The sequence below is a fragment of the Pan paniscus genome, chromosome 2 (assembly GCF_029289425.2).
Source record: "Pan paniscus chromosome 2, NHGRI_mPanPan1-v2.0_pri, whole genome shotgun sequence".
NCBI classification, from domain to species: domain Eukaryota; kingdom Metazoa; phylum Chordata; class Mammalia; order Primates; family Hominidae; genus Pan; species Pan paniscus.
In genome coordinates, this window is record NC_085926.1 from 119,962,220 (window position 1) to 119,980,671 (window position 18,452).

Genomic DNA, 18,452 nt, shown 5'->3' on the forward strand with positions numbered 1-18,452 from the left:
GTGTCTCGATTTTTCCCAAGATTATTCATCCCTTGGGACTCTTGTTAATCATGAAGATCCTGATTCTGCAGGTCTAGAGTGGGGTCTGAGATTCTCATTTCTAATGAGAATCTGTGTGATCCAGACACCACATTTTGAGCAGCCAGACTCCTGACCATCATTTTCATGCAGGCTCTACTCCCCATCTCCTATTCCAACTTCCTTTGTCTCATTTTCAGAGTCACCCCAGCCTCTCTATGCTCCCATGGAATTCATCCACCTGCCCTTAAAACATAAGGTCACATGCCTGTAGTCCCAGCTACTCGGGAGGCTAAGGCAGGAGAGTCACTTGAACCCAGGAGGCAGAGGTTGCGATGAGTTGAGATCACGCCATTGCACTCCAGCCTGGGCAACAAGAGTGAAACTCCATCTCAAAACAAAAACAAAAACAAACCAAAAAAAAAAAAAAACCAAAACAGAAAATATAGGGTCTGAGAGCTGTTAAATCTGTCCCTGGCAAATGCCTGCTACCCTAGCCTCTCCTCCCTGGCCACTTAACCCAGGCATTTTAAGAGTAACCCCCAGGAAACAATGCCTCAATTTAGAGAGGAGTCTTTTGGGGACAATGGCAGACTCAGTGGGTGGCTCAGACAGCTCTTGAGGTTCTACTCAAATCATATTGTGAGACATTAGCTCAAGGGCTCAAAAAGGTGAAGACTAATGCCTCCCTCTCCCTTTGCTTCTTCTCAGGAGGCTCACTTTTTCCTATGAACAGGGTGTCTACTTCTATTCTCAAAATCTCCAAAAAATTAATTGTCTTGGTGCTAACAGTGGGGTGGTTCTAGGTTCCTTTGTTCTTTGAGAGAAGGCAGAAATGGGCAACTAGGAAAGGGCTCTGATCCAGACAGCACAACCCATATGCCTGGGGCAGTTGTTACTGAAAGGCAGGACTGGCCAACTCTAAGGCGGAGTTGTGTAGCACTAAGAGACTTCCCACAGTTAAAGGGCTGCTTGGGGGGGCACTGGAGGGCTTAGTCAGCAGAGGAATGACCATCTTCCCGAAGGCAGAATGAAGAAGGGAATATAGCAAGGAGCAAGAGACTTCACAAATGACCACTCATCATTTGTGCTGAGTGTAGAGTCTTCTTGCCTGCATTCTAAGGTGGTGGGGGTGAGGGGAGGTGGGCCTGCATCATCAGCTCAGCACATTGGCATGGAACCAGGAATGGACAGGGAGGCAGGACTTTTCCCTAATGTTTAAGTTTCTTTAAATTTTTTTGAGAACAAAGCAGGAAAAAATTTTAAAATAAACTAGTATGTGACCTTGAATACATTATTTCATCTACCTGGGCTCCGTTTGTTTATCTATAAAACAGAGGAACTGCATTAGGTGATCTTTGTGTCTTCTCCTCACTACCAAGATTTGTAATCCTAAATAATCCCTCAACCCTAACCGCAGTATGTCACAGAGGTGTCTGGGACCCACAGAGGGCCAAGGGGGTAAGGATACTCACACGCTGAGTAGTAGTCAAAGATAGGGTCCTTGCAGAAGGACTTGAAGCGCCATGTCACCACCACGTCCTGGAGCTGGGCAGAGGTGGTGTAGTCACATTTGAGGATGATAGAGGCAAACAGGGTGACATAGCGTTCTGTGTGCTGGACCGTCACAAGCAAGGACAGGCACCCTAAAGCCAAGAGCAGGAGAAAATGCTGAAGGTGACCTACATCTGCTCATGGGTAAGAAAAGCAATGCAAATGGGCAAAAGATATTGCCTGCCATCCTGCCTGACCCTGGCTAGGAGCTCACAGACAGAGTCTGGGTTCTTACTCACCTGGGCAGGCTATGGGTGGGGTGGGGTGAGAACGCACTCAGCAGCCTCAGAGGGACATAAGAAGAAAGGAGTGAGGAAAACTCCCAGGAATTTACAGTGCATTAACAGTGATGACATATCCAACAACAATATAAGGATTGTATCAAAATAAAGCCACATTTGTACTGAAGTGACACTGCTAATATATTTTTTTCCTCACATCACGTCTCTTCTTAAAATGGTTTCCCGTTTCCTAAGGATAAAGTTCAAGCTCCCTAACCAGGCCTACGAAACCCGTTAGGTCAGCCTACTGCCCTTCTTGTCTGCCCCGTGTCCCTTCACGTCCCATCTCCCACTCGAGGGGTCAGCCATTCTGAGCTTTCTTCAGTCCTTCCCATGCTAAGACCATTCTCTTCTCCAGGTGCAGCTCTTTTAGCCTGGAGCACTCTTCCACATCACCTGCCACTGCTCCACTCTCTTCCCTGGGCTAATTATGACTCGTGCCTTGGGACCTCAGCTGAACAGGGTTTCTACTTCTGTCTACCCCATAGGCAGGGTTCTGTGTCTGGAACCCTACCTTCTCCAGCAGCCCTCCTGTCTGCAAGTCTGGGAGAGGGGCCTCCCTATTTTTTTCCTAAGTGCGCCATCCTACCCCTAGGCAGCACTTTTCATGCTTCTTGTTGATGGTCTGCTAACTGTGGGCTCAGAGAAAAACGCAGTCGGCCTTCTCAAAGTCATTGCTCAAATACCAGTGCCCAGTACTGTGCCTGTCACCTACTTGGCACCCAACAAATGCTTGTTGAATAAATGATGGAATGAATGACTAAGAATATATTAACCAGTGGAAATTCAGCAGTACAGGCAGTCAGCATAAGCGTAGAGCAAATAAAACAGTCAGATGTGACAAACTGGATCAAGAAAGACTTGAAGAAATTAAGAGGAGATTTTTCCTTTTAAAAAATGTCCTCTCCCTACCCTCCAAACCTACAGGCATACTTAAAGCTCCAGATGTGCCTTGATAAGGGATTAGGCAGCACCAAAATGTCAGGTGGGACTTTGGCACAGTCAGGGGTCCAGACATAACCAGCACCTTGGAACATTCCTATGTTAGTTTGGTTTCTAGGCCAAGTTGTGAAGGGGTTCTCTAGTGGGAGGTTTAGTGTGGAGCAGTAGTACTCAAACTTGAGTATGCATCACCAGAGGACTTGTGACAGCCCAGATCACTGAGCCCTATGCTAGGAGTTTCTAGTTCCGTAGGACTTGGGTGAGGCCCAGAGACACGCATTTTTTATTTCTTTTCTTTTTTTTTTTTTTTTTTGAGGTAGAGTCTCGCTCTGTCGCTCAGGCTGGAGTGCAATGGCACGATCTCAGCTCACTGCCACCTCCACCTCTCGGGTTCATGGGATTCTCCTGCCTCAGCCTCCCAAGTAGCTGGGATCACAGGCGCCTACCATCACACCTGGCTAATTTTTGTATTTTTAGTAGATGCAGGGTTTCACCATGTTGGCCAGGCTAGGCTCAAACTCCTGACCTGAAATGATCCACCCGCCTCAGCCTCCCAAAGTGCTGGGATTACAGGTGTGAGCCACTGCGCCCGGCCTGAGCCACTGCACCTGGCCTTCTTTTTTTCTTTCTTTTTTTCTTTTTTTTCTTTTTTTTTGAGATACTGTCTTGCTCTGTTGCCCAGGCTAGAGTGCAGTGGCGCAATCATGGCTCACTGCAACCTTGACCTCCTGGGTTCAAGTGATCCTCCCATCTCAGCCTCCCAAGTAGCTGAGACTACAGGCATGCAACACCATGCCTGACTTTTTAAATTTTTAGTAGAGATGAAGTCTTGCTATGTTGCCCAGGCTGGTCTTGAACTCCTAACCTCAAGCAATCCTCCAGCCTCAGCCTCCCAAAGTACTGGGGTTATAGGCGTGAGCCACTGCACACAGCAATTGATATAAATTTCTAACTAATTTCCAGGAGATGCTGATGCTACTGCTCTAAGGACCATACTCTGAGAACCACTGGTGTAGACTCAATTTAAAACACACACACACACACACACACACACACACATGCTTTAGATTCAGATACAGCTGGGTTCAAATTAAACTTTAATATTTACTTGAATTTTGGACAAGTTATTTACTCTCTCTGAGCTAGTTTCTCAGCCATGAATGAAGATGATGATAGTGCTAGCCTCATCAGGTCCTTGCAAGAATGCAGTGAGATAATCTACTGTCCTTGGCATGAAGCCTTGCACATACACTGCCACATTAGTGTCAGTATGTGAGTCTCTTCCCTTTTTTCCCCTTATTACGAGGGCCAAGGAGAAAGAGATTGGAGTTGGGGTTTTCTCCAACAGAGTTTTCAAACGGAGCCACCTTCATTTTGACCAAGGTACTCCCACAAACAAAACAAATGTAGTTATTATCTTATGGAGCAGCTAGGTGGGCCTGTCTTGAACACTAGAGCACATGATTCTTGGGTACTGCCTGACCTACTGGTCACAGCCCTTGTAAGACTGTCCTCTTAAACTTCTGATAGGCACCTGCATCTGGGTTTCTCACATCCATAGACAGACAGCAGAATGCTGCTCAGGACAGGCACTCACAGAAATGACCTGACCACCTATCTCCAGGACTGGGCTGTGATGCAGTTGCCCCATGGCAGATGTGCTGGATAGAGACTCTGCGGCAGTGCAGGCAAGAGCTGTGGGCAGGAAGGCTTCATGAAAGGAAATGATTTAACCTAGGCTCCAAGAAGCAGGTAGAACAAAGATCACGCATGAGAAGTAGGAAGAAGGCAGAGAAACTCATTGTTTCAGTAAGCAAGAAAGGAGGGAGCAAAGAGCCTTATCAGGAAGGGGCAGTTACTTGGGTAACCTGGGGGAAGCCAATCTAGCTGTGTCTCCAGCTTTATGGAAAACAGAGAAGATAAATAAGGCGGGGCTGGTGGTGGTGAGTGGGAGGTGGGGCGATGGGGTGAAGTCTAAATCACAATCCAGTGTCAATTTCTTGTCCATGGATCATCACTGAAGTCTTTTCTGAAGAACAGTAATACAGTGAAAGTGGTGTTTTTAGGAAGATAGATGACTTCCCCACTCAGCTGTAAATGAAAAAAAAATATCATTTAAAAAATAAACCTTGAGTGGTTTTGGGAAAAAAAGCTGCTGTCTCCATAAGCTGTAGAGTCCCAGAAATCAGGCCAATTAGAATGGAAGGGCCGGTGACCAGCATCTCAAGCCTAACATGGCTTTCTTAATCTAATTTTTGGTTCTTGTTCTTTCTCTGTGACTACCCCTTTGTGTATTTTTTGGTTTTTGTTTGTTTGTTTCTTTTCTTCCAGAACTGACCTGAAATAGACCTTGGAGATCTCACCAACCACAGTTTTATCTGAATAGTAGAAGCAGCCAAAGATAAGATTTTCACAATGAATAGGTTGCCATTGTCAACACTGGCTTATTTTGTTCCATAACACGCATACCGATGAGAAGAGAGAGGAAAACACTGATATTGGTCTAAATAAAATCTTAGGTTCAACAGCATCTTCAAATATATTCTTTTATATACTAAATGTGATACCTGGGAGAAGATTAGCTGTGCTCACTTCCTGTACAACAAATCTGAGGCTTGGAAATTTAAGGGACTTGTCTGTGGTCATTCGTTTTTTCTAAGGGGGTCAGAGTCGAGATTCTGTCCCTGAGCAGTGCTCCTGCCTCTCAGCTTGGCTAATCTTTAAATAAAAGATAATTGGTATTCACAAGTTTGCAAATAATTTGAGCTGGGGGCCAGGCTATGTGAGCAATAATTAAAATATAACTGGTGCAGTCACTCTGACACAGTAAAATAAAGAACATGTAGGCTCCTTATTTGGCTGAATGTAATTTGATATAAATAGCCGTTTATTCAACACTCTAGTCAATATCACCTGTATAGAGGTAGAGCATTTGGGAGCAGGGAGACCAGGTTTGCTGGGGGTCAGAAAAAGGAATTTGGTTAGAGTCAGAAATTGCTGTGGGGTAGCTTTGAAGATTGCAGAATCTGACACCCTTGAGGAGGGGAAATGGGGAGAAAGGTGATCACTCAGCTCCCCTTCCATGAATGCCCTTATTGTGGACAAACCACATTTGGGGTGACAAAACTCACCTTTACCAACGTCAGCACTGACTTTGCTGCTTGGGTACTCTTTTATCTTCTCTTCTATTTCATCCCTGTGTGAATATCAAGCCTTGATATCTGCCAGGTTCAACAAGTTCTGGCCATCTTGAGCTCATTCACACTCTCTCCAGGCGTCTGCCAGCCAGCCCCACAGCATCCTGCGCAGACCTCAAACGTCCACCCCCTGCCCTGTCTCTCTCTCTCTCTCTCTTTCACACACACACACACACACACACACACACACACACACACACACACACACGAAGAGTCCCAGGAGAAGAGGTACTGAACAACCCAGCAAACTCTTCTCCCATATCTCAGTTGTTGCTGTGGGTCCTTAGCATCTATTATGCACCGGGTGATGTACATTCTTGGTCTCTAAATCTCACAAACCCCCTCAGCCAGGCAACAGCCCTGCTCATATAGGTGGGCAGAAGTTCAGTTCAGAGTATAAGCCACACCCCCACGTGTCCAACATCACATACCTAAAAAGTGTCAGCATCAGGATTTGAGCTTGGGCCTTGCTGACAACAAATCCCAATTTTTCCCAAGCAAGCAAGCTTGATCTTCCAAAGTAGAAGTCAGGCACCAGGCTCTTAAAAAGCAGTCGGATTTTCCAGATTGGGAAGGAAAGGCAGTAGCAAGACAGTCCATCTCAAAGGCAAAAATCACCCACTTTCTTTTCCTATATCCTCTAACTTCTCTGTAAACCTAACCACACTGGGCATGCACAGAACTAAGCAGGTGGAGTTTTCAAGAAAGGACCCAAAGCAGCAAATCAGGCTGAAAATGTGAACAGGATCAAAAAAGAGAAACGTCCTGATTGTAGTCATCCTGGTTGCAACTTTGCTCTTTCAGGCTTACTACAAGTTTTCAAATTCTTAATTTTTTTTCTATTCTTAAAATTCCTTTATCTTGTGGCATTTTCTCCTTCCCAGTTCATTGACTCCTCATTTCCTAGCTGTCTCTATCATTTTCTCTCAAAAATGTTAATTCTAGAACCTGACTCCCTGAGTTCAGATTCTGTCTCCAATCCCTAACAGCTGAATGGTAATGTAATATAAACAGCAGTTTATTAAACACTCTAGTCAACATTAGTTGCTGGGGGTCAGAAAAGGGAATTTGGTTAGAGTCAGAAGTTGACCTAGCAAGTTATTTCCAAACTATTGTTTTCCTTTGTATGCAAAACTGAGATGAAGATAATACCTGCCTCAGAAGGTTGTGGTGAGCATAAAAAAATGTCCCCCATTTAGCAAAGAGCCTGGCACATATAGACATTCAACAAACCTAAGCTATCATTTGTATCATTTGTACTTATCTTGACTACTTCAGGAGTTCCAGATCCACTGAGACTAGCATGTAAAAGCATTTCGAAAAAATGATACAAATGTAAACTATCATGATTGTCTTCTCTTTGCAAAATGAGTTGGTGCCTCAAAAGCTTCAAAAGTTTCATAGCTTTGTACCCTGGTGGACTCATTCACAGCTTGCCAGGCTCTGTGAAAGAAGGGAAGGAGACCTGTCACATGGGTAGAAAGGAAACTTCAGATGAGATATCAGAGCTCATGGGAAGGAGAGAAGGGGAAGGGGATTCTCTGATTCCCGCCATCAGGTACTTTCCAAGGCCAGGCTGCTGTGCTGAGTGGGGACTACCATCCTACACTAAAACAGAAGGAAACACACCAACCAGGGCAGAGTATCTTTACAACTAAATGTCATCTGTTCCTAAATACATGCACATCTTTGCACATTTTTTTATTCCTCATTTCCTGTGTAGTATTAGATTTGGCAAGAAGGAGTTTTAGTTTGTAGAAGATACTCACACAGTATAGGAATACAGGTATATATTTTAAAATATTTTTAAAATTAAGAACTATTTTGAAGGACTAGATGACACTTCCCCTCCTTTCCTATGAACAGGCCTGCTTGGAAGGGATGGTAGGCAGGAGGGTGAAGGCAGGTCTTTGCCGGCAAGGGGCAGTGGCCTGGGACTGACAGGAATTGATTCCTGAGTGTTTTTCAGGTATACAAGCACCCTGACTCCATGTGGCAGGTTAACAAAATGCACACAGGTTCAATACTATCAGAGTTTATGGCTGAGCAGGCTATCTCACCAAGCATATTTACCATCAGTGCCTGTTACATTTCCTCAGATAACAGTGCAAATATGAGCGGAATCAAGGAGAAGAGGGACTAGCTATGAACAAGAAGGAGCAAGACAAGAAGTGACTAGCTATGGACAAGAAGAGACAAAGACAAGAGGGAGTGGTCACGAACAAGAAGGAAAGGATAGGGAGAGCAGAGAGAGAAGGAGACCAGGAAAGCAGATGGGTGGGGAGTGGAGTGATGTCTAGGTACTGTGTGTTTACCCAAGGTCTGGCATGCAACACTCAACAGTGCAGCACCGCCTGAGAAGGAAAGTGCTATGTGCTGAGCACTTACTATGTTGTTTGACACGGTATTGGGTGTTTTATTATACATTATCTCATTTAACCTTTGCAAGAAACTGATGAGATAAGCTTTACTTTCTCTCAATTTCATTGATGAGGAAAATTCTGAGAGATTAAGTAATCTGCTTAAGGCCACACAGCTAGAAAGTAGCAAAGCTGGATTTAAGCTTAGACCTCCACTACACTACCATGTCTTCTGGATAAGTTTTCTAAATGGTTGAGATTTAACCCTTTGAGGAATATTCACGCACTTAAGGGACATTCACAAATTTATTTTAATCATTTTGTACAGAAGCTCTTCTTCCTTTTTGTTTGTTAATACAAAATAAATAAGTGAGAAACTTCAAACAGTGGAGGGGGTATCAAGTAAAAAGTTCCTCCTTGCTCACCATGAATTCCACTTTCCAGAGGTACTGCTGTTGACAATTTGGTCTACATCCCTTCACATCTTTTCCTATGTTGTTTTTTTTTAAATTAATCATATTATGTACATTGATTTGTGACTTTTTCTTCAAACTAATGATATATTGTATATCAGTATATGCAGATCCATTTTTTTTTAGTAACTGCATGAACTTTTCACTCCATCAATGAGCCACTTTAATTTACACATTTTCCAAATTATGGACATTTAGGTTGTTTCTGACTTTTAAGTATTATAAGCAATGCTGACATTAATTACTGAAATGAATATGATTATATAAGTACGTCTTCACATGCGTTCTTTTATTCCAGTAGAATATATATCTCAAAGTGAGCTAAAGGGAATAAACCTTTTCTATTCGAATAGATACTTCAGGAAAGAAATGTATATTCCCATAAATAGCAAGTGACAGTCCCATGTTTCACCACAACCTATTCAAAAGAGGAAAATATCAATCTTTAAAATTTTTTTTGATAAACTACTAAGTGAAATAAATAGCCACTCAGGTGGTTTGAACTTAACATCCTTTTGGTTACCGGGGGAGAGGCCAAGACCTGGTTGAGGGGCAGATGCTTGGGGTTTCCCAAAGTCATTCACCCAGGTTAGTGACTCATGTCTCCACACACTAATCTCAGAGCACATGCAAATTTAGGCATGACCAGAACACACATATTCATTCATTTATTAAGTACACACTCTGAGCCAGTCACTAGTAGAAAATAAGAGATACAGGTCCCTGCACTCTTGGAACTTGTGCTCCTGGTAGGAGAGTCAATGATAAACAAGTAAACACACAGACAAAGTAGTTCCTGTCATGGACGAGTTTTAAAGCATTGATCAGAAACTACGAGAGCATTGAATATTAAATCTTACTCCTGTACAATAAGGGACTAAAACAGACACATGTATCCAAATGCTCCTGATAGTTCTTCTTGGTTGTTTCAAGTTCTAAATCAAGCCCAAAATCTAAATCATCATCCTTCCATACAAACTTGGGCCTCTCCCACATTTCCCATCTCAGTGAATGGAAAAGACCAAAAACTAGCAAGGAATCATCCTGGTATCTTTTTTTCCTTTGCTCTTCATATACAGTCTGACATGGTTTGGCTGTGTCCCCACCCAAATCTCATCTTGAATTGTAGTTCCCATAATCCATATGTGTTGTTGGAGGGACCAGGTGGAGACAATTGAATCTTGGGGTGGTTTCCCATTCTATTTTCATAATAGTGAGTTCTCACAAGATCCAGTGGTTTTATAAGGAGCTTCCCCCTTCACTGGGCAATCATTTCTCCTGCCACCATGTGAAGAAGGAAATGTTTGTTTCCCCTTCTGCCATGATTATAAGTTTCCTGAGGCCTCCCCAGCCCTGCAGAACTGTAAGTGAATTAAACCTCTTTCCTTTATAAATTACGCAATCTCAGGCAGTTCTTTATAGCAGCATGAGAACGGACTAATACACAGTCTATCATCAGATTGGGCTTATTTATCGCCGAAATATTTCCAGAATCTCTCTCTCTCTCCAATTTCACTACTATCCTAGCACAAGCTACTATTATGTCCAGCCTCCATATCACCTGTGCTTACCTAGTACTGTACTCATGCATGCTCTGGTTCCCCCTGCTAGGTGGATTCCACATTGCTGTTAGTCTCCCAATTCCTCCTCCTTAAAAACCTCTAACAGCTGTCCATTTCTGTTAAGATAAACACAAAACCTCCTACCATGACCCATGCAGCCATGCACATCTGGTCCTACCCACTTCTCTGGCCTCAACTCCACCACTCTTCCTGTGGCTTCCTTCACTCAGTCCCGCTAACATTCTTCTCATCTCTCATACACACTAAGCTCCTATCCAGCAGTCTTGCAGATGCTATTACTTTGGTTTGAATTCATCGTTCCTCAGTACTCATGCATCATCCCTTCAGGGAGGGCCTCCTGACTGAGCAAAATCCATCTACTAAGTGCTGTTGTGGTACCTTGTATCCTTCTTTCCTGGCCTTGTCACAGTTGTATTTCTACATTCACTTGAATTCCCTTTAGACAATAAGCACCACGGGGGCCAGGGCCATGATGGCTTTTGTTTGCCAGCACGAGGTCTTGCACCAAGTGCACATTAAACATTTGCTAAACAAAAGAACAGACACATTCATGCAAGATAGACTAAATTGCTTGGAACAAATTTTAAGTGCCCTAAAAGTTCAAAAAAATGGTTAACATTAACCATGTCTAGTACGGCCAGACAAAAAGCAAGAAAAAAGGGTGTGTGTTGAGGAGAAAGGTTATACAATAAGACCATGCCTGTATCTGTGGGGACAAGGCTTCCCAAAGTAGTGAGCCCAGAATTAGTTGGCCTTGAATTTCAAACAAAGACCTTTAGCCCAGTCTCATAAGCTATAGGGATCTAATGGAGCTTCTTTGGATGGAAGATTAAAATGAAAGTGGGAATGATTAACTCAGGTAGGTTTAACCTATCATCTGCATAGAGAATGGTTGGAAGTAGACAGAAGTAGCAGGACTAGAGGCAAGAAGATGCTTAAAGTAGGCTAGTATAAGAATTGTCACCCAAAATAGAAAAGAAGGGGCAGATCCTGGGACTAAGTAACAGAACTCAGTGATTACCTGGTTATGAGAAATAAAGAAAGTGTCAAAATTGCTTTCCTCTGATCCCACCTTATCCCAAGAGTTGCAGATTGGGAGATCTAGAAAGAACTGGGGACATGGCCAGAGTCTTCTCAATTCTTTATTTTATTTTATTTATTTATTTTTGAGAAGGAGTCTCTTTTGCCCAGGCTGGAGTGAAATGGCGCGATCTCGGCTCACTGCAACCTCTGCCCCACCAGGTTCAATTGATTCTCCTGCCTCAGCCTCCCGAGTAGCTTGGATTACAGGCACCTGCCACCACGCTGGGCTAATTTTTGTATTTTTTGTAGAGAAGGGATTTCGCCATGTTGGCCAGGCTGGTCTTGAACTCCCGACTTCAAATGATCCACCTGCCTTGGCCTCCCAAAGTGTTAGGATTACAGGCGTGAGCCACCGTGCCCGGCCAGAGTCTTCTCAATTCTTAAAACACACAATTTTATTTTCCCCCAAGGACTTCAGATAATGAAATAAATTATTATGGTAAAAGAAACCCAGGTAGACTGTACACTAATCACCCAACGGCTTGTTTCACTGCATTGTTGTTGGGGCAAGATGTTTAAACATTAGCATTTAGTTAGACATCCAAGAAGCAGACACCTGTTTCTATTTCTGTATACTAGAATTCAATTAAACAAGACAAACTTAAACTATCATCAGAGTGAACAGGCAGCCTAAAGAATGGGAGAAAATTTTGCAATCTATCCATCTGACAAAGGGCTAATATCCAGAATCTACAAAGAACTTAAACAAATTTACAAGAAAAAAGCAAACAACCCCATCAAAAAATGGGCAAAGGATATGAACAGACACTTCTCCAAAGAAGACATTTATGCAGCCAACAGACATATGAAAAAATACTCATCATCACTGGTCACTAGAGAAAAGCAAATCAAATCCACAATGAGATACCATCTCATGCCAGTTAGAATGGTGATCATTAAAAATCAGGAAACAACAGATGCGGGAGAGGTTGTGGAAAAATAGGAACGCTTTTACACTGTTGGTGGGAGTGTAAATTAGTTCAACCATTGTGGAAGACAGTATGGTAATTCCTCAAGGATCTAGAACTAGAAATACCATTTGACCCAGCCATCCCACTACTGGGCATATATCCAAAGGATTATAAATCATTCTACGATAGAGACACATGCACACATACGTCTATTGCAGCACTATTCACAAGAGCAAAGACTTGGAACCAACCCAAATGTCCATCAATGATAGACTGGATTAAGAAAATGTGGCACATATACACCATGGAATACTATGCATCCATAAAAAAGGATGAGTTCATGTCCTTTGCAGGGACATTGATGAAGCTGGGAACCATCATTCTCAGCAAACTATCACAAGGACAAAAAACCAAATACCGCATGTTCTCACTCATAAGTGGGAGTTGAATAATGAGAACACATGGACACAGGGAGGGGAACATCACACACCAGGGCCTGTTGGGGTGGGGGGGTAGGGGAGGGATAACATTAGGAGAAATACCTAATGTAGGTGATGGGTTGATGGGTGCAGCAAACCACTATGGCACGTGTATACCTATGTAACAAAAGTACACGTTCTGCACATGTAACCCAGTATAATTAAAACAAACAAACAAACAAACAAAAAACCTGCTCCACAGTATGAAATAGGAGAGAGAGCAATGAAGAAAGGGTGAAGACACCAGGGTTCTGGTCCCAGTTCTCAAACTAACTCCACTCTGTCAACCTGAGACACATGACTTGGGTCCAGATTTCCTTATCTGTAAAACTGGCTGGGAGGGGAAGATAAAGGCTGGGAGTGATTTCTACCTGTATTCAACAGAGCTCTGGGATTCTGGGGAGGTATTCAGGAACTCCCAAGGAGACAAGGGAGCAGCTGAGTGGACAGTCTCCCATCCATCACCCATACCCTCTCACCCTGAGATATATCAGGGAACTCTGTAAGATTTCATTAAGTCTACGGTATGGTCCATACGTCCACCCCCACCACCCAGGAAAAATTACTGTTCTAGATGCTGTCTCTCTAAGGATATTCTTACTTCGGGGTCGGTTGTCTGATTTCCCAAAGAATGATAATACAAGTTGATAGCTGTGTGGATCTGCAAGTTAACACCACACTATGATGTTAAAAAAAATTCACTAAAGCAGAAATGACACACATCCTTTTAGAGTTTGGGGGATCGGCGGGAACACTAAACTTTCATTCTGAGAATAAACTTTGACATTGGATGAAGGCAACTAGAGCTATTAGCCAACAATGGTACTTACTTTAGCCTTATTTTAATGTTTTAAGGAGCAGATATTCACATATCACTTGTGCGTTAAAAGTGTATTTCTTTCTGTTTTTTTTTTTGTTTTTTTGGTTTTTGTTTTTTTTTTTTGAGACACAGTCTCACTCTGTCGCCCAAACTAGAGTGAAGTGGCGTGATCTCAGCTCACTGCAACCTCCACCTCCCGGATTCAAGTGCCTCAGCCTCCCAAGTAGCTGGCACTACAGGTGCATGCTACCACGCTCAGCTAATTTTTATACTTTTAGTAGAGATGGGGTTTCACCATGTTGGCCAGGCTGGTCTTGAACTCCTGACCTTAGGTGATCCGCTCACCTTGGCCTCCCAAAGTGCTGGGATTACAGGCGTGAGCCACTGCACCCAGCCCCAAAAGTGTATTTATTTCTGAAGAAAAAACTTTCAGAGAATTACACACCTACCCCCCCACACACCCCTCTGGCAACTGATCTCTACATAGCTCAGAGCACAAGGACTGTGATAATATCACAAGACTCCTTGACCCCAGAAGTTTCATTAGGGGCCCCAAGCCACAATGACTAGCAAGTACCTAAATATGACACAATTTTAATACTGCCTCACACTTTGCAATTGTGGGAACTTGGAGGCTAATTTGAGAATTGGGTTGACTCTTCTTTAGAGACAGGAGGGATCAAGGTGATGGACCAAAATGAACACACTTTAGTACAGGGTTTTCCAAAGTGCATATTGCAGTTTGCAGCGGGTTTTGAGAAAATCAACTTACAGGGTGTTTATATTTAATATTGTTAATGTGGGGATGATTTTTTAAATGAATTTTAATATCAGTAAGATAATATGTAATATCAATTGTTATTATTTTATTCAACTTAGTAATAAAATTTTTGTGATCATTTTGCTTCCATTTTATAAACTGTATATGTGTGCGTACATGTCACAATGTACTTGGATCTTTCTGGGAGCTGTGAAAAAAAATCAGAAACCACTGCTTTGATAGATATTGAGAGCAAGAGAGGAAGCTTGATCTTCAGTTTGATCTTGACAGACACTTTGGGAAGTTTGGCTTAAAAATTAAGGAAAACGTGGGGGAGTAGAGAAGGACTTATGCCCAGTATTTCCTGAGTGAAGACCACACACACCTACTTCTGACAAGTGATCTCTACACAGCTCAGAGCACAAGGACTGTGATAATATCACAAGACTCCCTGGCCTCAGAAGCTTCATTAGGGGCCCCAAGCCACAGTGACCAGCAAATACCTAAATATGACACAATTTTACTACTGCCTCACACTTTGCAATTGTGGGAACTTGGAGGCTAATCAGAGAATTGGGTTGACTCTTCTTTAGAGACAGGAGAGAACAAGGTGATGGACCAAAATGAACACACTCTAGTACAGGGTTTTCCAAAGTGCATATCACAGTTGCAGCATGTCATTGACACTGTGCTTGACCTTAATCCACCCAACAATAGTTGGCCTTATTGAGAGGGCACAGGCAGTTGGCTTGTCAGGAATTTCACCTGTTTTCCAGGCAAAGGCAGTTTAAGTAATCCATCCAAAGTCACAGCTAGTAAGAGGGAGATTCAGAATTCCAACCTGATAATCACCTGTTACTATAGCTCACATTTCTTAGCCATAGGGGAAGGAGGAATAGAGAAACTTGTTTCCTTAAAGTTAGCTTTAAACAATCCTACCTGGCTCTAATTCCTGACTACTATTATCACCCTAGCTAATATTGATTAAGCTTTCCCTCACTTTGTTCAGGTACTCTATTAAGCACTTTAAAACCTTAATTTCACTTAATCCTCACAAAAGCTGTATGAGATATGTACTATAATAATTGCTATTTACTGGAAGCTTTGAATAGTTTAGTAACTTGCCCAGTGTCACATAAACATCATTGACACAAACCACATTAAATAGCTGAATGTAGTTTATTTACATTTCTACACATAGGAAAACTATCTGCTAAAATAGCTATTTCCCCTCCAAGTGTTGGAGTCAAACAGTTGAAATATCAATTTCTCATCTATAAAGTGAAGGTGAGTTTAGAGGTTTGCTTAGGATTACAAAGTCTTAATTCTGGGGATAGAATACCCAGGGGCAGAGGTGGGAGCAGAACTCTATTTTTTCTAAAAAGGTAGCTCAAGCAGCTTCAGAAATCCCCAGCTGCTGTGGAGTTTGAGATGAGCAGGGGAGTCACAGGAGAGAAGACTGTGCAAAGCTGTGGGATTTTTATAAATTTGCATTCATAGCCTAAGATGGTGTTTGGTGAAATTTTGGACACAAATTGAGGTGAGGTTTAGTTATTTCCCTGTGCATCGTGGGTGTCCAACATCTAGTCTTGTCAACTTCAGACAGTTTCTAGGGTCTATATCCTGTAGAAAATCTTGTAAGCCAGAGGGCCTTGGGGGATATCAATTTTCTAGTTTCCCTACCCTTTTGCAAGCCTCTCTCCCTTTTATTCTCAGCATTATGCTTAAGTTATGGTAGAATCCTGCCTGAATAAGATTTGATTATACCTGAGAAATTCGTTATGTCTTATGGAGCTTGTAGAAAGAACATTCTGCCAACACACCTTCATATTGCATCTGTTCCCAACCTAAAAATACAAGACTCAAATTGGTCTGTGAGCAGACTCTAAGTTGACCTTCCACTGACAACTTAGAGGTAAGAGGGCAGCTATTCCGAAAGGGAGGGGAGGGGTAAAATGAAATAAAACAGGGTGGAGCTTCCAAGGGAACTTATAAATTCTTTGCAAGGTCACACCTACATCCTAATTGGAAAAGAGCTGAAAGAGCCTGCCCATTCCGTCCCTCAGCTACCCTTTCCTCCCTGGTTTCACTCGTGGAGATACACACTTCTGTCAGATTTCCAGGACACACACACAGATACACAAAATCATGTTTTCCAAAACAGAGAGGAGATTGGTGTGGAGGGTAAGAGAATGAAGCCTGAGAGGGTAGATGGTTGGACACCTGATGCGGGATGAGCAAGGGGTAAAGTTAGGGCAGTGACTGGATACAAAGAAAGTAGAAAAGTGACATTGAACATGGTTAGCCCAGAAGTACACGTTGTGGTCCTGCACAATAGATTCAGATTCTGGCCAAACATTGCTTTACATACTGAGGACACATTATAACCTCCCAGAAATGAAATATATGCACTTCTGGGCCAATATGGTTGTCACCATAACAGATGAAAGGAAAAAGTAATTAGGAATTTTAAAGAACGGTGCTTTTGCCCCTATCAGTTCAGCTTCAGAGATCAAGAACTGCCTAATGACTGCAGGAACGAAAGTTCAAAGGCTCCAGGTTTCTCAGTTGCACCTGTTTGGGAAGGGCCTGGACTAACAAAAGAGAAAAGCAACAGGTTCCCACAGGCAGAAACTCGATCCAGTCCCCGCACCTCCTGGCGCCCATGCCAAGCGCCACCAGAGCGCGGCCCAGGCCTCCACTGCCCTGCCCGCGGCCAGCTCTGCAAGGCCACGCCACAATGGCTTCCTCTCTCCTTGGGTCCAGGGTGGGTACCATTTTTCCAAGGCTCACCTGCTGGGAGCCAGGTGCAGAGCAGCAGCCAAGGTGCGGGCAGTTTGGGCCATGCCATGCCGCCCCCTTTCTGGCCCTTTTCAGCTCAGGGGCTTCGGGGCACTGCGTCTTTCTTCCTCAGCTGCCGCCCCAGGACGCACCACCTTCTCCAAGGAACCCCTCGGGTTTCCCCTCACTCGGCGCAGCGGGGAGGGAGCGTCCGCTCTGGTCCCGGGGCAGGTGCCGCCCGGCTCGTCCCCACCTGCGGCGCTCCCCACGGCTCCGCCTCCCGCCCCGCGCGCCGCCGTTTCCTGCTCCGCCCCCGCCTCCCGGGGGACTGCGGCCACCTTCCCTACCTGCCGCCGCCTCCTGCTCGCTGAAACACCGTCCCCCACCCCGCTGACGGAGAAGATTCCCACTTTCCTCCAGAAGTTCTCGGGAAATCTCATCCCCTGCAAATGTATCCCCCTCTCCTTCTAGAATTATGTGGATATAACTTTCTAGGGTGTGTTTCCTGCGTTATATTTCCATTCCCTTATAAATACTTGCAAAACATTGTTTGTTTTACTAAAAACACAGTAATATGAAGTTTACACGTAATGTCTCTTCAGATTTTCTAGGAACTAAAGATTCGTATCTAGGCCAGGAGCAGTGTATCACGCCTGTAATCCCAGCACTTTGGGAGGCCGAGGCGGGTGGATCATCCGAGGTCAGGAGTTCGAGACCAGCCTGGCCTACATGGCGAAACCCTGTCTCTAATAAAAATACAAAACAGCCGTGCGTGGTGGCACGCCCCTGTAATCTCAGCTACTCGGGACGCTGAGGCCCGAGAATTACTTGAACCTGGGAGGCGGAGGTTGCAGTGAGCGGAGATCGCGCCACTGCACTCCAGCCTCGGCGACAGAGCGAAACTCGGTCTCGAAAATAAATAAATAAATAAATAAATAGATAGATAGATAAATATTTGTTTCTAGAAGGTAGAGATAAACTAGAGAAGTTCACTCAAGTTTCTACAACTATAAAAGTAAAATATTATAGAAAAATAAAAAGTTATGGGAGTTTTAAAAAATCCCGCTGCCGCTTTCCATAGCTAGGCACTGTTCAAATAGGTATATTTATTTATTTATTCTATTATTTATTCTAATATTCTAATGTTTATTTATTTTTTCTTATAAAAATATTATAAGTAGGTATATATTTATTTTATTTTTTCTTATCC

At 43.4% G+C, this 18,452-nt stretch overlaps 1 protein-coding gene across 4 annotated transcripts in view; it reads right to left on the reverse strand.

The window, feature by feature from the left end:
• Positions 1-17,516, reverse strand: part of ILDR1 (immunoglobulin like domain containing receptor 1) — a 35,989-nt gene extending 18,473 nt beyond the window's left edge. For 2 of the 4 annotated variants that reach the window (XM_003825183.4, XM_008950484.4), the window contains exons 1-2: positions 17,255-17,516; positions 1,494-1,664 (exon numbers count right to left, since the gene is read on the reverse strand). In XM_003825183.4, the coding sequence (XP_003825231.2) occupies positions 1,494-1,664; positions 17,255-17,312 (229 nt within the window). In that variant the 5' untranslated portion in view covers positions 17,313-17,516. The remainder of the gene's footprint in view (positions 1-1,493; positions 1,665-17,254) is intronic. The other 2 variants (XM_003825184.4, XM_008950485.4) reach the window with 1 other exon arrangement.
• Between the last annotated feature and the right edge of the window lie 936 nt (positions 17,517-18,452).